Here is a 23,255-nt window from a genome sequence, read left to right as displayed (position 1 = left end):
AGAGAGAAGCGGCCAGGGTTGAGCACTGAGATGGGCATTATGGGTTACATACGGGACACTTCCTGAGGCTAATAAATTTGTTTTTAAGACATGGCACTTCCACACTTGCATTTAATCCAACTTCTGAATTTGAGCTTGACGCTATACCGGTCAGGTAACTTCAATTTTGTAATCTTGATATTACTGCACCCAAAATCAAGCTAATGGTCTTTACAGTGAAGACAATCGTGGTAAAATTGAGCTAACAATTAAATTTGATTTTATCTTGTAGTGTAGACGCAGCCTAAATGCGCACTTGCATCACAACCGTGACCAAAGAACATAGACAAACTGACAACAGTGGCTCCAAAAACTTCTTCAGAGCCAGTGGAACCCTAAAGCCAGGAATAGGCAAAAATTTTCCTGAGAGCTCCTTCATTCTTGTTGCATGTGGATCCATTTGATTTAATCCTGCTCCAAGAGTTCTGAAGACTCTCCAGCTCTGTTACATGCAATGGAGCCAAGATACTCAGATCTGATGCACTCACAGAGTTGGGTTCTTATGTAAGAGGCCAATGCCAGTGGAGATCATATCTAGATGCTGGCTCTGCAGATTTTGGTACCAACAACATGATTGCTTTGGACCATGAGCTTGTGTTCAACTGTCTTCTGCTTAGATCTGGAAGTGCCTACAGCTGATACTGCCTCCTGTTCTTACTCTAAATCCTTTCGCAGCGTAACACCACACAGGATTTGAGAACAGAGGTGTTTATAATAGCTGGACTTTCAGCTCATTCTGACATGTCTTTCTTGCTTTTGAGGGCAAAGATGCTGCAGATTATACACCTTAAAAGGAAAGCTAAGCTCACTCAGGCATACTAGCTATTGAGTGCAAACATATGATGCCATAAAGACCACTACAAATGACATGCATGTTTTAAAACTTGATCTTTTCTGATATGGATCTGCATGGAACCAGTAGGTAAAATAGAAGATCTAACTATAAAACAAAGTTTATCTTAAACTAAAACAAACAAACAAACAATCTAAACTTTTCTTATAACTGATCCTAATCATACCTAGCGGTAAAACTATCCCTAAAAACAACTAAATCTTTTTAGTGGAATGAAACCTTATCAGTTCACATCCTTCTGCTGATGTGGTTGGAAGGAACTGAGGCAAATAGGAGCAATACACCATCTCAAAATGTTCAGGAATGGTGAGGGGAAAGGCAAGAGGCCCAGGAGTCCTGTGACATGTATTGCTACAAGAAGGTTCCAATGTCTTAGATGACCTATCTGTCACATCACATGTGTAAGAATAGGAAGATGATACTCCAAAGAAATACAATTTATCACTACTCACTGGAGAGCAATCCTGAAGAATTGGAAATACACATTGCCTGAGAGCTGCCTTAAATGAAAAAACCTGCTATTGCAATTTATGATTTACAAATACACTTTGTTGCATTTTATTTCACAACTACAAATAGAGAGGCTCAATATTAAAGTAAGTATGTTTATCCCCCCTACCCCAAAAGTAAATGCACGTGAATCTGGGACATTTTAAAGTTATACACTCATGTCAGTAACAAGAGTCAGGCTGTATGGGTCAAAGTCATAACTGCTGTAAATGGGTGTCACTCCAGTGAAGAAACACACTTCAAGCTAACATGCTAATTTGGCATGCCTCAGCAGATACTGGGTCGGGTATCGTACAGCAGACACTTGCTTAATAAGAGTGACTGTGGTGATTTTCTCTCCCTCCTCCCACTAACTGAAGTAATCTTTGCCTCAGTTCAAAAGGGGAAGAGAAAAATGTAGAACAAAAAAAAAAAAAAGCCTTAATTGCTTTCTGGTTGCCTACAAGCCCTATGCCACGATTTCTCACGTGCCTGGGAGAAGGATGTAGAGATCTTACGGGGCAGTGCTGCCTAGGTTGTAGGTCCTTTGCTGTATAAGGTGCTGCACAGGACCTGAGTGCATGGTTAATCTATACATAACCTAACCAGAAATCGTAATTAAAATACTTACTATGTGACTGACTCCAGTTTCAGCCATGTCAAACACCACTGTTAAAGGCTTCCCGTGTTCCCTTCTGGAATAGTGCTCTAGCCAAAAGGCTACAAACTTCTTTTTTTCAAACTGTTGTTTAGGATCTTTTGTATGAAACTTCACTCTGAACCAGACTACAAAGAAAACATATGTATGTACGTATGTAAAAAACCTGAACTCATTAGAATATCAGAATCTTATTAGTGGAAAGCATTAAGTGACCTCTTATGAAATCTACCAGCTGTTTGATAAAGCTATATACAGTTTCTATATTTTCAGCTATTTCTCAGGTGCTCTTATAGAAACATCCACCAAATAATGGCCTTTTGATTTTTTAAAAATAAAAACACGAGGTATAGAAGAACAAACAGGAAAATAAAAGGACTGCATAATTAAAATACATTTGAATACTAGCAGTATGTTAGATAAATACCACACTTATTCCAAATGCATTTACCATATGATTTGTTTCCTGATTAAAGTCTGTAGTCACACAGATCCAAAGAAGTAATTTTAACAGGTTCTGGATGTAGAGGTGATTGCTAAGGTTGCAAGACAGTGTTGTCTATTCTAACTTTTATTTTACCACATTTGTAACTTTTGGGAACATTCATACTTCGTACCAGAGGCCATGCATGGAAGATTTTAACCTACTGAGGAGTTTTGTGGGTTTTTTAGTTGTTGTATTATTATTATTATTCAAAATTTTCTATGCTTTATTTATTTATTGAAAATATTTACCCTGCCTCTCTATTTAAAAATATTCAAGGCAGCTTACAAAATTTTAAAAGCAATTTCTATTTTACCTCTGGAAAAGGGAAAAAAACAAAATAAATAAATCATTTCCACCTACCAACCCCTGTCTTCTCCAAGACCATTATTCCTAGAGCTCTGAGTGGATACAATGTTTTTTTAATCTGCATGCAATCCACAAATACGGTCTATAGATATTTATACATTTGCAGGGCTCTAGACACAAAAATCCATTGAAATAGAGTGAATAACCCCAGATTTTCAAGCCTGCAATTATTCACACTAACTATACTTGTGAACAGTGATACACTACTGAAAAAGCTAAACACTTCTATTGCAAGTTATAATTATTGTACGTCCCTAATCCTGTAATGAGCTATATGAGGGCTTAAACATCCACCCATGTGGAATTGACTGTAGGATTAGGTTCTACTTAATTAATCCTCAGAAATCTCCTACGTGCTGGTGAATAAGCTATTGCACACACTTAGAAATGGACAAATCTACACTGTGGCTAATGGTCAATTAAAGCTACACAATCTGAGCTACATTAGTAGAATAACAAGCTGACATATCTTAGATCTCCTTATTGAGGGATCCACACCAACCTGGGTCAGTAAGATAAACTCTTCCATCAATTCCCACTTACTCTTCCATTTCCAGTGGAGTATATGAGTTGATCGGAGAGTGATCAGTGATCAATTTAGTGAGTCTTCACTAGACCCATTAAATCGACCCTTGGTGCATCAATTGCCACAGAACTGATCCCACCAGTAGTGGATACAAGCCCAAAGAAAGGTGAAGCAATTTAAGAAAGGCAGAGTGATTCACCTAACATTTAGTAAACACAAGAATCAAAATTAGAACTTTGGCCTTCCTGATGCCCAAACTTACAGTTTGCTTCAGAGGAGCAAGCCAAGATTTCTTACTTTATGACCCTGACATGGATAGAACCCTTCAGGGTGGATAAACGCCCCCCCCCCTTTTTTTTTAAAAATGTTAAATCATATTTTTATTTTATTTTAAAAAAAGCACAATACATTTTTATTTTAAAAACTAAAGCTATGTAAAATGAAATTAGAATTTAATGCAAAATATGTTAAGGCTTAAACTTATAGTACCTTAAAAGAGTTAATTAAAAATGTACTGTTGTGCATTTAAATTAAGTACCAGTTATCATGCTAAAACAATTTGATACAGATCATGAGGAAAAATTTAAATACATCAGGCTTTATTTTCTAACATGAAAATATACAATCAATAAGAATTTGAAATATTAAAATATGCAGTTGCTTAAATAAATGTGCATGGTATAGAGTACCTTCTAGGTATCAAAAAGGTGCACCAAATCTCATGCAATGACTATTTAGTTGTGAAGCAACAAGTTATAATCAATGAGAAACCATTCTTTAGAAAATAACAGGTGTAAAAATGGAAAAGTTGATTAAAATGGATTACTTAAATTAGTCCATCTTAGAACCCTAACTAAGAAATAATATCTACATTTGATCTGAGGGGGGAAAAAGCCTAAGTAACTACAACAGTGGTGCTTGGGAGGCACAGGGTAATAAAATCCCACTACTATGTGACAATACTGAACATTCTCACTATTTTCATTAGCGAGCTCTGGCAGGAATAGGAAGATGAAGCAGATTTTTAGACTTCCATTTAGACACCTCCCCAACCACACACAGTTTTGAAATAAAATGTCACTGGAAAAGGCCCAACACACAAGAGAGAAGGGAAACAAGAGGGGCTCATTTGAGCTTTTTAATCCTAACTTTTTTTCCCCCCTCCTCCTTTTTGTGGTATTCTACAGGCTGAATCTCTCTCATCCAGCAACATCTGTGATCTGGTATGATTTTAGTTAGCTGGAAGTCCATTTATCATTGGTGTGACAAAGTTTCCCATGGTCCCAGGAATTCCGTTTACAGTCATCAGTCCAGATTCTGTGTTCTGTGCAGTTATCTGGTAATAGGTGTTGGTAATGCTTCTAGACAATATTGATGGCCCATGGTTCAGCAAATTCTCTCGTTTGGCACCAGTCAGGTCCCAAGAGTGCCAGACTAGAGAAGTTCAAACCTGTACATTATACTGGAAAAAAGAAATCTATATTTTTATTAAACTGAAGGCAATATTTTATCTCACTGCAGAGATACAGGCATTCTTTTATGAACACACACACAATTGTTTCCAAACATACAACAGAAGCACAAAAGGGATCTCTCACACGCTCACTGAAATAGTCACATTAGAAAGGTGAACTGAAATCATTCAAGTGTTGACAGTACTAAACATGAGCAACTGATCCTCCCTCCTCCCACACCCCATTCCCTATTTTATTATTCTAAATAAAGCAGAAGAAACAAAGCAAGTGGGGTCAAAGAGATGCAATTCACACCTCTACTATCATCAGAGTGCTGCTACCTTTGATGAGATTGGTGAGAAGAAAGCAGGAGTGGAAGGCAAGGCTAAAACCAGAGTAGATACTAGACTATAGGTTGAACATCTCTAGTCTGGCAGCATTATGAACACTGCCACTGCTTACTCGGCTCTTAGACAATATTTAGGGATAAATTAAAGTTAAATAACACCACAGAACACAGAGTCAATACAGGTGTGTCTGTACATAAACTTTCTGGGACCATGGGAAACTTGGCCACACATGATAAACTGAACACCCAGCTAACTAAAATCACGCTGGAACACAGATGTTGCCACACACGAGTGTGCTGGATTAGAGAGATTCAACCTGTACTTGAGTGTTCTTGCGTCGGCATGCTGCTAACAATGAAAGGATTTGCCATATGATTGGGCTGTCAAAGGCAACCTGGAAGAACGACAAGAGAACTGGAAAAACTAATTGACACCACTGCAGCTGCAACGCCAGAGTTTGTTGCCTGTACTGTACTGCTACTGAATAACGGCCTCTCTCAGTATGTTTAGTTCAAACAATGATATGAAAACTTGTGCACCATTTCAAGTATGTGTGTACGAGTATGGTATTACAGCTATACCAGTTTGTTTCGTAAACAAGTGAGTGCAAGGACAATATACTGTCCTGTAGACGAGGCTCATGATTAATGTTAAGGTCTTGTCACAGACATTTTTAGTCCAAGTCATGGATGGGTCATGGGCAAAATAGAAGAATCCATGGAAGTCATGACCCGTCCCTAACTTTTACCAAAATATCTCTCTGACAAAACGAGAATCTACAGATCTCCACACTTGTTCTAGCAGAACAAATGCAGGGACGAGCACATGCCTGTAGCAGCTAGGGAATGCAGGAAAAAGGCCAGACATGTTGCTCCCAGCTGCCCTGTAGCTCCCTGCTACTGCGCGCAGGTGGGGGTGGGGGGGATGAGTGATGATGCACAAAGGAGAAGCATCCCACAGCCTCATTCCCAAGCAGACAACTTTGCAGCTCCCAACCATCACAGAGGCAGCTGGACTTCACAGCTTCTGTGACTAAATCGCAGCCTTAATCATGGCTGTATGTTTCCAGCCAAAGAGATACAAACATAGCATGTTAATTGAACATTTTTAAACTGCATTACCGAACTGAAACATGATGCAACATTAATGAAGGAAACCTGAATGCAATCCTAATGAGCTTTTTAGTATCAGGAAAGCTAAAAAGGAGAGTGCCGAATTTCAAGCTACAAAATGTGAATGCTGAAGAATTTCTCTCTCTAGTAAAAGACTCTTGGATTCAACAAGCAAGGCTATACATCTCATTTTTGATCACATACTGCAATGTAACCATTTGTCCACGACCTATTTGTCAGATATTAATGGAAAAAAAAAAACATCACTTGATTCTCTCTTTTTTTCATACAAGTAGCTCCTTATAAGTAATTGATTACAGCATTTTAGCAGCTGCCAATATGAAAATGTATTTATTTAGATATATATTTCACACAAAACACACACACACACTAAAAGATAATTGAAAATATAAGTGTGCATGATACTTACATAACTTGTAACCCTCTTTATCATATCCATGGAGATAGAGAGCACCATTTTCAAATAACCATTTTGGAAGGATGGATTCAGACAAGTCTGCAAAGCAAACAGAAAAGTTATTATAGAAAATTGGTATTGTGTCCTTTTTCTGTTTAAAAGTCACTACAAGATGCTACTGAATGTCTGAACAGTATGAGAAACTTCATATTGAAAATAAGCTTCATATGTGTGAGATAGATTGAGCCCTCTATTTTACAGTTAATTTGTTTGCAAACTACTTTCTTTCCCACTTTTCTGTTTTAAACTATACCAGAAAAGTATTGGGGAGAGAGTGGAAAACAAATTAGATATTAAAGGCTGGAGGAATAAAGACCTACAAATATTTTGTTAGCACTGGCCTCCCTCCTGCATGTACTCTCTGTAACACCCACTTGTTGTAACATTTCTTTATTCAGACCAGGGCTGGGGAACCTCCAGTCCACAGGACAGATCCAGCCCCCTGCTCAATTTGATACAGCGCACTGCAAGTCTTCACGCCAGGGGCGAAAGCCCCGAGCAGGACTGGAGCATGAGCACCGGTGCCTAAAGCCCATTCCCATTATAGGCAGGGTCAGACTAAGAAAGAGCCTTTTGGGGCCGCAGCCTAGCGCCCTGGGTGAAGAGAGGCCCAGTGAAGAGATGTTTGGGCTGCCAAAAGTCCAGATGTTTTTCGAGGCCCACTTAGCCCAGGGCCCTAGTTACAGACATTAAAGCCTCTGCCTATTATACAATCCTGCCAAGCTCGGGGGGGCAGGCACACTGTCATCCCCTCCACTGGGCTAGAGCTGCATCATCACTGGAAGCTCTGTGCTTGTGCAGCCCACATCTGCAGGTTCCCCTTCTGCAGCACCCACTGGACAGAATTCCCAGCCAAGGAGAGCTGCAGGGAGTGATACCTGCAGGTGAGCACAGGGCAGTGGGGCCCAAAATGAGCCATGTGCTTGTCCCCCCCATCACCCTGCACTCCTTCCCACACCATGAGGCTGCTGCAGCACCCTAGCTTCTGCTTAGGACCTGTATGCCCACCACCACTGCACTTCCTGAGCTCCCTCCTATACCCCAAATGCCTCATCCCCAGTCCTACCTCAAAGCCTACACCCCCAGACACAGCCCTTCCCCAACACCTTATTTTGGTCCCTTCCTGGAACCTAGGAGGCTCAAAACAACCTAATAGTCTTGGACCACCCCCAGAAGAGTTAATCAGGCCTTGACTACAGGCAAGTTGAATGAGGTTTTTGTTTGAGTGTAGCCTGTAACTGATTTTTCTGTGGGTCAATGGCCCCTAACAGAAGGTTATGTAGACTGTTAACCTGTTTGGGGCAGGGGCTTTCTTTCTGTGGTTATACAGCACAAAGAATATTGTTTTGACTAGAAACTGTGGACACTACAGTAATTAATGCAATGACAGCACTTCACAGGTTTAAACTCATTTACTGAGCTGGAAAGATTGTACTTTGGTCTTAGTAAGAGAGCATATAATGAATTATTAGTTCATGACCTTGTAGCATATGAGTCTTTCCACCTGTGGACCACTTCCTCCCTGAAGAATTTTAAAACCGAAAGGAAGGGAAATTTATTTCTGTAGAGGTTTGCACCTGAGGAACATGGAAAGAACTGAAGTCCACGAAACACCCTGATATTTTCAAAACTACAGATTATCTTCACGCTATTAGTCTATTGCATAGCTTCATTGCCCAAAATGCAACCACGCTAAATTATAAAGCACAATTAGTGATTTATATGGCAACTCGACAAAGAAAAAATTATATTGCCATTTGAACGGGTGTTTAATTAAATTGTACATATAGGGTACAGTTTAATAAGAAACTAACCTCTGCAGGTGGGGGTGGGAGTTTGATAGCCTTGCTGGGCCCCTGGGCAAGGTGTGGGATCCTCCAACTCCATGCTCTCAGAAGGGGTGGGGCCTCTCACAGAAAGGCAGAGCTGGGGGCAGCTCAGCACCGCCCCCCCCAGCCCTGAACGCTGTCTGGAGAGGCCCACATGGCACTCCAGCAGCAAATTAAAGGGCCCAGAGCTCTAGACACTGCAACTTCTGCAGTAGTGGTAGCCAGCATTCCTAGGCCCTTTTGAACTCCCTGGCCACAGGGGAACTGCACCCCTGCCTCCGAAGGCAGGCCTGACTGACAAAACATTAATCAGTAGTAAATGACATCTTACCGTTGACCATGTATTCCTTCCTCCACTGAAAGCTTTCATCGATCATCTTCAACGTATCATCCACCACATCATGACGCCAAAGTAAATAATTTTCAACCCAGTTATTATCTTGCCGCAATCTTTCCACATCTCTGGAATCATATTTATCTGATTTATCTAATTTAAAAAATGGAATTTTTTTAATGTTATACTGTATACTACAGAAATATTATAAAATTGAAACTGGGCAAATTTCAGGGGCAGAGATCTGCTTGGGAATATAAATATCTCAAAGATTTCAGCATACTTAAGCACCTCTGAAATGAAAGATATTGAAAATATTTATCAATTACACTAAAAAGTGGAATTTATTAAGAAGAAATATTTCTCAGGACTGGAAAAGATGCATTTTTTTTGAATTTTATTAAAAGAAAAACACCAACATTGACAAAAAATAATTGTACATGCATGACAACCATTTAAGTTTTTCCCGTCTTTTTCCTCAAGCATACAGAAAGACAGATTACTTTCTAATAGCAGACAAAGTCTAAAAGATCTGGACTTCTCAAAGTTTTGTAACGATATGCACACACACATTCACAGACTCAGATACATCAGGTCTTGTCTGGATTTTCTAAACTGGTTTATCATAGGCATTTACCATCCTTCAAGAAAGGGCATATAAAGTGGTACAGAAATGGACAAATGTAAAACTCACACACATTGTTCCTGAAGTGAAATGGAGGAATTCTCAGCATTGTGACATTCACTTTATTTAAGATCAAGAATACTACCATTAATTTAATTTACTTTTTCTACAGTTTAAATCACTGAGACTTACCATAAGATACACAGTTGTAAAATATTTTTGCTTGATCAACTGTGTACCCCAGTTATATTTAGGTTTGGCAGAATTCGATTTTTGCTTGTGTCATTTTGATATATCAACTATGATTTTTTTCAGTTGAACAAAAATATAGGTCTTAACTTTATATTTATCTGTTTGAAATTTTGGAGTTGCAGAATACCTATGTGAGAGAGAGGTCTGACAATTTTTTATGATGCTATAATTTTTGAAAACTATCTATAATCACAATGCCCTGACCTCGACAGCACTAGTATTAAAATTGGAATATCAGACTATTCCACCTTGCCTTTTGAAAGGTCTCTACTCCCTTAAAATACATGTCAGTACAGTAATCAAGAAAATTAAGTGTCTAGGAACACTTTTTTGGAGATAGGTAGAAGCAAAATGCATCCACTTCTGTAGGAAATTCCATATAAACCTGCATCTACTAGCTATTTTATTTCTCAACCAATTATAACCGATTACTGGAAGGGACCTCAAATGTCATCTAGTCCAAGACCCCAAACTCCAAGTAATAACTAGAACGTTCCTGAACAGTAAGGCTTTAATTGTTTCACATAAACTGCCCATAAACAAACTAGGGAAAACACAGCCTCTGTTTTCCAACAAACTCCCTTCCCTAAGGACAGATGTTAACAGCATAGAAATCATCACATTCCATGCTAAAGCTCTGGCTCCTGGGTGTTGAGCACCCTTTTTTTTTTTTTTTCCCCCTGAGCGTATGTGTGTCCCAGAACAGCCCATGAATAGAATCAGCACTTTTGCATGGGAGACCAGAATTGTATAAAAACAGTACTCCAGATGGGTTCTCACCACCATCATGTATTCTAACACTTCCCTGCCTCTAATGGAAATATTTTGCCTGATGTTGTTCCAGAATAGCTTATTTCGGAATAAGACTGCTGTGTGACATACCCTAACAAATGTATTAGGTCATGAGCTTTTGTGCTTAAGTCTTAAAAGTTTATAAAATGCGCAGAACAAACAACAGAGCTTATCAGCTCCAGAGGAGAAAGATTTTCCCCACTGGAATCTCTTACCTCTTCAGATTTCCAGTCCCAGAAAGATCCTGGTAAGATCTTCCTCAATAAATTAAATGTTGTTCATAATTTACAAAGTAATTACTTCACCCTCCTGCATGGGTTCCATTGTTTGAGAACAAATAACTGTCCTCAACTAATTTTGGGGTGCTGAGTTCAAAAATTATACCAATTTTTGTCCATGATGTACAGATTTTCTGAAAACTGACATCCACTTTTTCAAAAAAAATACTTTTATAATGCATTACACATTATATGATGTGACGTATTTTCAAGAACTTGCAAACAAAAATACCTCAAATTGATTGAATTTGTCAAAATGAATGCCACCTAGCTTAATTTTGTTGAAGAGGATCGCCAAATTATTATATTATATCTCATAGAAGTAACAAAACAGAATGGTTTCATTGTTTTATGTTTTGAATGATATTTGCGTTATTTTATATTTTGGTTACACAAAAATGTCATGCTTTTTATGTGAATGGGATAGCAAAGCAAGAGATCTTCACTGGATAAGGAAATGGTGGCCACCAAGGAAGAGTCTGACTCCCGGCTCCAAGGAAGTACAGTAGTGTCTCAATATTCACGAACCTAAGGTTCGCGAATTCAATTATTCGTGAGCGACTGAAGCAGCTGCTTCCCTGGGCCCCAGGGCAGGGAGTGCCAGCAGCCGCCACTTGCCTCGGGCAGTGAGCACCAGGGGCTGTCATATTCACTAAATTCAACATTCGCAAGGCTTCTCAACCCTTGTGAATGTTGAGACCCCACTGCAATGCATGAAAAACTGATTGAGCTCAACAAGGTACTGCTAACTCCAGTCCACATCAAGCTTGAGTTGATTAAACAATTTGTGAAAGCATTAAACAAGAACAGTGACCATTTCAAGTACATTTGTAACAAGTTCCCAGCTTTGAGTTACCAAAAAAGTTAAGGAGGGTGTCTTTGTGGGTCCTCAGATCAGAAAACTGATTCTTGATACTAACTTTGAAGAAACAATGAACACCACAGAGAAAGATGCTTGGGCGGCCTTCAGAAATGTCATATAAAACTTCTTAGGGAATAACAAAAGGTCCCGATTATAAAAACATTGTTGGCAACATGCTAAACAAAATCTGAAAGACCCTTGGATACAACATGAGCTTGAAAGCTCATTTTTTGCACTCCCATCTGGATTATACTCCTGAAACTCTTGGAAGTGTCAGTGAAGAGCAAGGGGAAAGATTTCAAGATATCAAGATGATGGAAAAGAGATATCAAGGATGCTGAGATGTCAAAACGATGGCTGATTATTGCTGGTCCCTGGAAAGAGACTGATGGTGAAATGCATAAGTTGTCAGAAGAGTGTTGATTCAGTTGCATCTAATCATTTAAAATTACTCAGCTGTTAAATTTCACACTCTGCTCTGTTGTTCTTTAACAAGGACTTACAATAGACCTTCTAAAAGAGCTATAACCTACTATTTACCAAGTGTTTATGCATAAGGTGGAATAAAAAGCTTGAAAAATGTCCTTTTTTTCCCTTTCTGATTTGGGAAGAATCCTAACGTGATAGAGCAAAATGCATGCCATTTTTTAAAATCAGCACAGCAAAATTAAGTAAATTCACCTTTTTTTTTATCAAAACAATTGAAACTTTGTTTCAGTTCACAGACCAGTGATCTGAGACAACCATTTCCAAAAAGTGGAAATGAAGATGGATTACTTAGCCATAACTGTAGTTCCAAGAGATTTTTTTGGTGGCACATATCCACAATCTTGGGAGTCAACCAGCAGTGACCTTCACAAAAAGGTGGGTTTGCCGATGACTCAAATGAAGACTAAAAACTTCTGCATAAAACAAAAAGTCTAAACCCATGGAATACCATACCCACTTATCCCTGAAAATGTCCAGCATAGGGACATTTCTGTGCCAAGTTGTGAAAATTGTTCTGTTTCTATACAAATATAGCGTAGGGCCCTCACGGACTACAATTATCTCCAAAGCATAACACTTTCACGTAAAGTATTTACCAAGACAGTCCAAGCAGCTAAGAATCCAAGCTTTGGACTTACCCCCCAGCAGTTATACTGCAGAGAATTATTGTTTTTTGGTTTTTTTTTTAATTAAAAAACTGAACAGAGAATATTTAAATATTCTCTGAATATTTAAATTATGCACTGCAGAGTCACCTACCTTTCAGGAAGAAAGTGACAAACAGTTTGATTTAGATTGATGTTAAGAGACTACAGGCTTGTCTACATTTGCCCCCAACTTCGAAGTGGGCACATTAATCAGAGCAACCAGAGATTACTAATGAATTGCTGCAGTGAATAAGCAGCACTTCATTAGGCTAATTCTCCCCTGCAGTAACTTCAAAGCATCAAACTTCAAAATGCCAGCATGTGTGTAGCTGTGGGCATTTCGAAGTGCCCGTGGCTACCAGCACACCAGCACTTTGAAGTTTGACGCTTCGAAGTTGCTGTGGGGGAGAATTAGCTTAATGACATACTGCATACTCATCTCAGCACTTCACTAGTAATCTCCAGTCACCCTGATTAACATGCCCCCTTCAAAGTTGGGGGCAAGTGTAGGTCAGCCTATATTACTTAACACTGGTATAGCATCAAATGATGGATGTTTTATGTTTAGGTCTTAATCACATATTCTATCCAATACCATGGGAAAGGTAGCAGAAGCTAAATCAATCAGATTGCAGTCGACCCAGAGAAAATCTGCAGATTGCCTGCCTGACAGATTGAATGCAATCTCTAGTAACCACTTCTAAGAAACCTTAAAACTTTGTTAAGATTATGAAACACAGTCAATTGCACAGTCTTTGTGCCAAGAGGTAAAATGCTTCCTTTTGTATGGAAGAGGCAAGAAAAGCTCTAACTTTACATTGAGAATATTTATTTACTAATAGCCACAAAGTACCAGCTGCACCTATGCTTCCTTCTTTGTCTTTCCTGATTACACCCAAGATCAATTATAGGGAAACCTACGGCCGAGGCGGGGCACAGTCCCTTGGGGGCCAGACAGCCAGCACCGGCTTGTCCCCCTGTTGGAGGTGTGGAGTGGGAGAAACCTGAGCCTTGCAGGCCAAATCAAAGCAAGCCACAAGCCGCATCTGACATGTGGGCTCTCCTGTTGGGAGGAAGAAGTGGCTCTTCACGCAATGCAGGAAAGTTTTGTCTCTGTGCTTACTTGTAGGCTGCTTCCCCATCACTCCCACCGGCCAGGAATTGTGACTAATAGTATATCTTGCTTATTCTTTCACTTTATAAATTGAAACACATGTAAATATGCTAGATCTCAGTTTGCTGCATGTCAGAGCCTGGAAAAATATATTTTTCGAATCCTAAACAGATATGAACAGGCATGCTCACACTTTCCATTAGAGGGTTTTGTTTTTTTTGTTTGTTTTTTTTAAAACAAATATCAACACTTGCCTCCATGAGCCCTTCCCATATATGTAAATCATGGTTCTTTCAGCACACAATTCTTAATATGTAGGGACTGATCCTACTCATATTGAAAAGATAACATCAGATTTGCCATTGCCTTAAATAAGAACCAGAATAAACCTTACATTTCCCATAGAACTACATATGGGGGAAAAAATCTCAAACTAATGTTACAAAATTGCATTTGAAAACTCTCTGATGTGTAAGAAAAAACATGACTCAATGATTCAAATATAATTATATCTATGTGTTTTCTTCAATCCTCCTCCCTTACTTATTACTACAGACTTTGCATGGAAATGAGTAAGCTACCATTAAAACAATTAGCATTCTTTCAAGACCACACCACTTACATAAGGAAAGGAACACAGAAACAGCAGCAGCTCATGACCATAAGGCCAGTTGGGGAAATTTCCTAAGCAGTGAGAAGGATTAGCAAAGGCAAAAAAGAAGTAAAAAGTCAAACTGATTGATACAGGATATTGCTGTTACAGTAAACTCTCTCATATCTGGCATCCCAAAACCAACAGGTTGCTGGATATTCAAATATTCTGGATAATAGAGAGGTATACCCAGCAATGTATAACACTAAAGAAAAACAAGATTAGATATTAGGAAACAAAAATGTATGCGGAGTACTTTATTTACTAACAACAGTAGTATTGTTGACTGTAAACTTATACTGTATTTGCTATAGTTATTTGTATTTACTTTCAGTATACTGTACTTATAGAACACATAACTAAAAATTTACTTATGGTTAAAATGCCAGTTATTTGCGTTCCAGATAATAAGTATCAGATATAAAAGAGTTTACTGTACTAGGGATGTTAAAGTAATCTGGTAACTGAGCAACTTCCAAGGTTTGGAAGATACAACTACCTCTCTGCGACTGTCAAAGTCAACTTTACTTATGTAGATTTCATATGACATGGTAAGTTCCTTTTTCTAAATGGTATGTACTTTAATAATTCTATCACCACTCAAGAAGTACATAATTGCTCCTCAACCAGAGAAAGGCCAAGTCATTTCTGAATATGAGATGAACAGGACAAAAACTTTTCCAATAAAAGGTGAAGATTTTCAAATGTTATTTATCTATAAACAGCTCCACAACTGGAAAGAGAGAGGCCTGAAATTTAAAAGGAAGAGAGGTGTTCTGATGAACTTCTGGCTCTCTCAAAGCAAAACTGAAGTCTGTAAATATTGCATGCTGTGCTCATGCAGTATAATCTACATCATGTGGTTTGTTCTTTAAACAAATTCACAAAACCTGTAGTTAAAGGAAGGCCGACTATGAACAGGAGCCTGCTTTAAACAGTTGAACAAAGAAAAATATACTTAAGGTACATATGTACCAAGGTTTTAACAAATAAAATACATGCTATTAGTAAGTGCTGTTGGCTGAAAAAAATATCATTGGAAATTTATAAGTTCTGCTGTTTAATCACGATATTTTTATGACAAACTGAAAATTTCCATTACAACCACTACACCTGCCTGGACCATTTAAAGAGTAGCAAAATTAATTGCCTTTTTATAGTGGGAAAATATATCCACCTCCAGTCCTCTGGAACTGAAAACTCACTGAATTCAGTAATAGCTGATTTCACCTCACCCCCTGAGTTTCCCTGCTCCCACACATACACAAAAAGATACATCTTTAAGCAAAGATCAAGCCTGAAATATTGCAGTTGAAAGAGATGAAAGTTTCAGCAATTATGAACAATTGTAATCAGGGAGTTTGAATGCTGGCCATTATACAAACTTAACCATAGCTGCCCCTCTTGTTTCTATTGTAACAAAACAAAAAAAGTTAGGATTAATAAGCATCAAATTTAAATTTAAGTTCAATTATGCAGCATTCAAAAGGTTTGGTTTTGTTTTTTAAACTGAACAGCACAGGAACAGCAGTAAGCCTCACTATAAAGTGACAAGAATTTTTATTATGCCCCAGCCCCACAAACACTTGTTTAATCTCAACAGGACTGGGGTGCAACATTAAAACACGTGCACATGCAGGCTTTAGGCCTATATTAAAAGGACAGACTCCAGTATGTACAATTAACTACATACATACTCTGGGGGAAAACGATATTGAAATCACTGTTTATGGTTCTCTTAAAACTGCAGCTCAAAAAGTCAAAAAGCTTCTAGAAAGTTAGAAAGTATTAGTGAAGGGATATTAAACAACCGATAATAGCATAACACCACTATATAAATCCCTGGTGTACCACAATTTGAATATTTCTGTTTGCCCTATGTCAAAAAGGACAGAATGAAACAGGAACAGGTTTTCAAGAAGGGCAACAAAAATGAAGAAGGGAATAGAACAGTTTCCATAAAAGGAGAGATTAAAAAGATTAGAGCTGCTTATCGTACAGAAGACACAACTAATAGGGCTATGATAGAGGTTCACAAAAATCAGGAATGGTGTAGAAAAAGTGAACTGACAAGTATTATATACTCTTTTCCACAAAACAAAATTAGCTGTCAATGAAATTAATAGGTAGCGGATAACACAAACTAGAGAAAGTACTTTTTTGCACAGGTAACCCATAGAGCTCTTCACTACAGGATTTTGTGATGGTCAAAAGTATAACTGTGTTCAAAAAAGAAATAGACATATTAATGGAGGATAGATTCGTCAATGGCTATTTTGGTTGGCTAGGGATGTAATACCATGCTCCACACAAACCTAAACCTATATCAGAAGCTGGGGGCGGCGGGAGGGGGAAGGAGGGGTAGGTGAAGGAGTGGAGAGAGACAGGAGAGGGTCACTCCAACTACCCTATTTTGTACAATTTTTCTGAAACTCTGGTTGTAGCCATTGCTGGAGACAAGATACCAGACTACACAGACCACTGATCAGACTCAGTATTACAGCTCTTATGCTTCAGAGTCCTTTTATTTATAGATTAACTTGAAAATTCCTAAGTAGAAAGGGGAGAGAGGTTATCTACACTGAAGGCCAACCCACATTTGAGATTATATTAGAGTAGTAGTTCTCAACAAACAAGCAGCCTGCAGACCGATCAGCGCACAGCTGAGGGCCATGTGACATCCTGAGGGACAAACAAGTAGTATAGCACATATTATGTGGATGTGCTGGTCCCTACAACACACAAAGTTGCATATGCCATCCACAATGGTAAGCAGATTGTGACTCACTGTGTTAAATATTAAATTGGGTTGTTTGATGTTCTGATAAATAATGCACTGTCATCCTATGTATTTCTTCAGTACAGACATGGGGAAGCAAACACTGATACAAAGAAACCTCTTTCTGGTCTGGTCTTGAACTATAAACTCTTTAGAGACATCAGATATAGCACAATGGGGTCTTCATTCATGACTACAGCTTTTAGGTCCTAATGTAATATAAAGACATAAAAAACAGTTGGAGTTAAACTGCAACACCACTATGCCTATTTTCTCCCTGACCTCCTAACACTGCCGACTAGAAGTGTTCCAATTACTGTGGTGGTTAATGATGTAGTCCTCCCAGTAATAGAAAATGAAATGAATAAGAACCAACTTATTTCACAGAACTCACTAAATACATATGTTGAATAGTAACAGAGAGGAAGCTGTTCTAGTCTATACACTATCAAAACAAAAAGCCGTCAAGTAGCACTTTAAAGACTAGCAAAATAGTTTATTAGGTGAGCTTTCGTGGGACAGACCCACTTCTTCATGGTCTGAAGAAGTGGGTCTGTCCCACGAAAGCTCACCTAATAAACTATTTTGCTAGTCTTTAAAGTGCTACTTGACGGCTTTTTGTTTAAATACATATGGCATAGATGCGTATTAGACCCCATAACCTAGACATGAAAGGCTCCGCACATCAACTCACTTGGGTGCATGGGGAAAGAGAATGGCAAAATGACACAGGCTTTACAAAATCACTAAGGGTTGTGCAAACCACGCAATGTGCCACCTACATGAAGAAACACATATCCTGATCCAGCACTGCAGCTAGGGACGGATGAGACAGGAAACCCTAACCTAGGTGGACACCATTCCCAGCCACGTACCCACCTGGCAGATAGTCACTCTCAAAGCGCCGTCTGGTTTCGCTAATTAAAGCAGCCTTGTCCTGTTGCTGAGAAACAAAAGGATAAACCTGGGTAAGTCCCGCTACACCTTTTTGCCCAGGTGGCCCCTCTCCTCCCGCCCCAGTCTCCCTGTCCCACTTCTTTGGAGCCTCCATGCCCGGCCAAGTAACCCCTTCCCCCCCAAGTCCCCCAGGGGTCAGCGTGCTCCTCAGCAGGGAGGCGCCGAGGCGGGGCGGGGGGGTGACAGCCCAGGTCGCGCGCAACTACTCACACCAGCCATAGTACCGCTGCCCTCAGGAGCAGCAGCAGCAGGTGACAAGACAGCAGGGCGCGCGGGGGTGGAGAAGCGCGTGACGGAAAGGGCGGGCGGAGCGGAGGGGGGGCAGGTGCTCTCTAAGCTGGACCAACACCGCGCGCTTCCCGGCACGGCCCCCGACAGGTCAGTCAGCCCGCGCGCCGCTCCTGCTACATCCGGCCAAGGGACGGCCCCGCCCAACTCCCGCACCTCGTTTCTTGTCTGTTTCTCCCTCCAATCCCACCCCCCTCCCCCCGTGGCTTTTCCGGAAGAGGGAGGTGCTTCCGCTCCCACAATGCTTTGCGTGGCGGGTCATTTGGAGGCTGGCGGTGTACGAGCGGCGCATGAGGCGGGTAAGGGCTGCGGCTGGGAAGGGAGCGGGGTTGGGGCCGTTACCGGTCGGTGGGCGGGCAGGTGGAGCAGTTAGCGCAGCTGCGGGGGCTGCAGGCTTGACCTTGTGTAATGGCTCCGACGCCTTTGCGCTTGCTGCGTAGGAACAGGTACCGCGCGCCGGGCCCCGCCCCGCGTGTTCCGCACGGTCCTCGCCCAGCCGGGGAGGGGCTGGCGTTATGAGGTGGGCGGCTGGTTACTCTACCTGTCGACGTGGGATTGGCTGTTTAAAGGCCGATGACTTTGCGCGTGGGCTCAGCAGCCTTGAGGGAGCAACCTGAGAGCAGCCAAGTCTGTGGCTGAGGTTTGGGCTCAGTTCTACGTTTGGCCCAATCCCAGGCAAGAGGGTGAATCCGAACTTCATAACAGCGTGTGCGCGGAGCAGGTTGGGAAAGGTGTCTTGTCCTCCGCCCTTTGGCGGAAGAATCAGGCCCTTCTGTCTTACAAGAGTAGTGTTTATCTGGTTGAGAGCTGAGCTATCTGACTGACTAAAGCAGGGGTGAGCTAACTTTTTTATGTCGGGCCCCCCAAACCTGTCGAATGTAATCCAAGAAAATGGAAACTTTTGTTCACGTGACAATAAAAGCCTTTCAGAATGCAAAAGAAAATAAGTGGGTAGGATGTAAAAGCTTTATTAATCTGTGTGTAAATGTGACCACACATACGTAAACACAGTAACACGTTTCAACTTTTTTAATAAGCTGCACGAGCCAGAGACCTAGCATGTGATTGTGCTGCACCCCACTTATGAAATTTCATGACCCCCATGGGGCTGGCCTCCCACTTTGTTCACCCCTGGGCTAGAGCAGTGGGTCCCAACCTTAACAATAGTGCAGCACACTTCAGTGAAACAATTCTTTGGCACACCCACATTTTTCAGCAGAATCAGTTGCTCATAAGTCACTTTTGCTTACATTTACTATGGTTAGAAACTTACTGGAGAGGTTTGCAACATAGTGGTGTATACAACAAGGATCAAACACATTAACATTTCAGATCCACCACAGAATACACTGTCTTAGGAAGCACAGACCCATTTTCAAAATCTGTTCAAAGCCATGTGAGGGATGTTGAGTAAATAAGTAACCGCTGAAAGCAGACTCCCCTATCCACCAGCCTGTTGGAGCTGCAAGGTGGCATTTGAACTATGTCCCCCAGCTCCCACAGGCTTCCTTGCTCTTGCCACAGCAGGGAGCAGTGGTGGACTGCTTGCCCTTTTTTCTTCTGGCCTCGAATCAGCATTTCAGCTGCCTTACTACATGAATGAGGTCCTGCCAGGTCTACATTTGGTAGCTCTGCAAAGAGCCACCAAAGTGAGAAGGGGAATGGAGGAAGCTTGTATCAGCTGGGGCTCAGGCTACTTAAGCCCCAGCTGACACGGTACCATCAACCCCCCTCTTCCCCGCCCCCTTTTTGCAAAGAGCCACATCAAGGGAATATTGATGACAGTTCTCAGGGCACACTGGTTGAAAGCCGCTGGACTAGAGAATTGAAGTGTTCTGCCCACATTCATTGTCACCTCATAAGTCTCTTACTGCATTACAGCTTGTATTTCTCTCCATATTGATGTTGTGAGTGGCAGCTACTCAAATTGTTGTTTCTGAATGTGGGCTGCAGCTATATTTCATCAGGTTCGTGATTCAAAGGATAACTGGGCTTGATGGACCTATAGTCTGACCCAGTAGTACTGTTCTTATATTCCTATGTTCTGTATGTCTGAAATACACATTAGTTTTTTTATTGTGAATTGTAATTTTTAATACTTACAGTTTAAGTAGCTTGTTAGTATCTTATGTATTGTTTTCAAAGTATAACTTAATAGGAAGGTAGTTGGAATCCATGACAAAAAATGCCATGAATGGAAGACTGGATAATCTCCAGATTTTGGTGCTGGAACAAATCATGTCTGCCCGCTTTAACCTCTCCTACTTTGCCAAACAAAGCAGATAGTATTGTAGCTTTAATACAAATATGCTGGAGTATGTGTTGGCCAATTTATTTTACATGTAGTTTAGGGACTTATTTTTGTCTTACAAAGTACTTGGCATAATGGGATTCCTCACTGACTGGCTAGAATAATTTCCTTCCTCTTGGAATATTCCTAATTGAAATTTTTCAAAGGTGTAGACTTGATTTTTAAACGAAAATACTATTTCTGCGAGTTTATTATGTGGAAACTCCTATTACAGTGCAACCCTTTGCCTTATCTTGCAACTTGCTTGGCACAGACAGGTACCATTTCAGCACACAGGCCTACGTATATGGATAAGTTGCAAGTTCTGAGTCTTATCTGTGCTGAATTTTAAAATTAGGAAATGGCATGTACATATTACAGTGATGAGGATGTTATAAGAATCTACATAAAATAGGAACTTCCCTTTTGTCTCCTATTTATAAAACTTGGGTTTTTGAATGGTTTTCATTACTAAAGTACGTTAATGATCATGACATTGAGGACTTCTCTCCACTACAAATAGGAATGATGCTAGGGCGATCTATCTACTGGGAGTTGATTTAGGAGGTCTAGGGAAGACCCCCAAAACTGACTGCTGATCTCTCTGGCATTGACTTCAGTACTCCACTGGGATGAGTTGAGCAAGAGGAAGTCAATGGGAGAGTTTCTTCCTTTAACTTAGGGCAGTGTAGACCCTGTGATAAGTAGATCTAAGTTTCATCATCTTGAATTACACTATCATAAGTCAAATTGCTTAGCTTTGATTGAATTCTCTCCATAATGTAGACCTGCCCCAAGACATTAATTTTCATATCACTGTTGCGAGGTAGGAAAGTACTATTATTTCAGGTTTACAAATGGGGAACTGATGTACAGAGTGACTAAATTACTTGCCCATTCCTGTGATGTTAAGTTATGTTCATTGGATGGCCTTGTTTGTACAAGTTACTAGTACATGCACAAATACAAGCTGAAAAGTTACTTGTAACACCCAGGTGGTCAATATATTTTGCCAGGGTTGTTGTCTGATCTTTAGATTAAATTATGTATGCATTTCCAATTACTGCTTTGAGGGTTTACAGCTTCTTGTCTCGTGGTCAAGCCAAGTATTTAGATTATTATATGGCTGGGAACAATGTTCCTTGTAATTTGTTCCATTCATGTGCAAAATAAACGTGCTGCTGGCAGTGACCCACAGCCAGTCAGCTGGGCAACATTTGAATCTCCCCTTCGCAGTCACCTTGTGAGCTGTGCACTTGGACATCTGCTTCTTTTCTTGCTGAAAATAAACCAGATATAAATCAAGTTGTTTTCAGTTACTGTTGATTTGTGGGACCAGCTAGTGGAAATTAACTTTTGTTGTTAGGAGCATGTGAAGATGATGTAGTTGTGGTATAAATTGTGATCTCTCATTGGGCTCAGGTTACCGCCATCCTATGCATTTTGTGAAGAAAAAGTTTTCCTGGACAACAATGAGTAGTTGTGTTCTTATTCTGGAAAAAAAAGTTTTGTAAAACTTTGTGTGTTGACGGCTCAAGAATAAATTATTTAAATCTGAATAGAATTATGCATGAGAAAATAGTTTGGGAGTTCTTGGTGATGCAGTTTCCAGGTCTGTTTAATTTTTTCCTAGAGCGCCTTCTTGAATTGTCATGATTAAATGTGTATCAAAGAGTGTTCCCTTTATTTATTTTTTTCCATGCATTGGCAAAATACATTTTGTTATGTACACCATGAATAGAAACACATGTTGCCCACTGCGGATGGCTATTGGCACTCTGCTAATCAGCTGGACAGCACCTGGATCTCTCTTGGGCAGTTGGCCAAGTGCTCATCTTACAGAGAACACTGGTGTCAAATAATATACTTTTGTTATCAAATAGCTTAAATTATTTTATGTTGTAGATTGTTGGAAATCTGTAAATTAACACTTGTTGTTAAATACATATCATACATGGAGCTGGAAGGGACCTGAGGAGGTCATTGAGTCCAGAGCTGGAAGGGACCTCAAGAGGTTGTTGAGTCCAGTTCCCTGCCCCTCAGCAGGACCAAGTACCATCCCTGACAATTTTTTTATTTTTTTTTATTTTTTTATAAACAAATCTATTTGCCCAGACCCCTAAATGGCCTCCTCGAGGATTGAGCTCACAAAATAACGAAAAGATTTTGTAGCATTAAGGGTAAAAATACAAACTGTTATTCTGCTTTTCTAATTTTGATTAAAAAGTTGCTGTGCTTGTTTCCAATCCTGCATT

At 40.1% G+C, this 23,255-nt stretch overlaps 1 protein-coding gene across 2 annotated transcripts in view; it reads right to left on the bottom strand.

The window, feature by feature from the left end:
- MOSPD2 (motile sperm domain containing 2) overlaps positions 1-18,871 on the bottom strand; it is a 60,920-nt gene extending 42,049 nt beyond the window's left edge. Inside the window, exons 1-5 of one of the 2 annotated variants that reach the window (XM_074993210.1) lie at positions 18,867-18,871; positions 18,345-18,408; positions 8,973-9,128; positions 6,765-6,851; positions 2,013-2,167 (exon numbers count right to left, since the gene is read on the bottom strand). In XM_074993210.1, coding sequence (XP_074849311.1) covers positions 2,013-2,167; positions 6,765-6,851; positions 8,973-9,018 — 288 coding nt within the window. In that variant the 5' untranslated portion in view covers positions 9,019-9,128; positions 18,345-18,408; positions 18,867-18,871. Of the gene's footprint in view, positions 1-2,012; positions 2,168-6,764; positions 6,852-8,972; positions 9,129-18,344; positions 18,409-18,632; positions 18,812-18,866 lie in introns of those variants that run through there. The other variant, XM_074993203.1, reaches the window with a different exon arrangement.
- Positions 18,872-23,255: the final 4,384 nt, after the last annotated feature.

The sequence above is a fragment of the Carettochelys insculpta genome, chromosome 1 (genome assembly GCF_033958435.1).
Source record: "Carettochelys insculpta isolate YL-2023 chromosome 1, ASM3395843v1, whole genome shotgun sequence".
Lineage (NCBI taxonomy): Eukaryota > Metazoa > Chordata > Testudines > Carettochelyidae > Carettochelys > Carettochelys insculpta.
The sequence above is the reverse complement of the archived record's forward strand: the minus strand, read 5'-3'. Positions and strand labels throughout refer to the sequence as shown.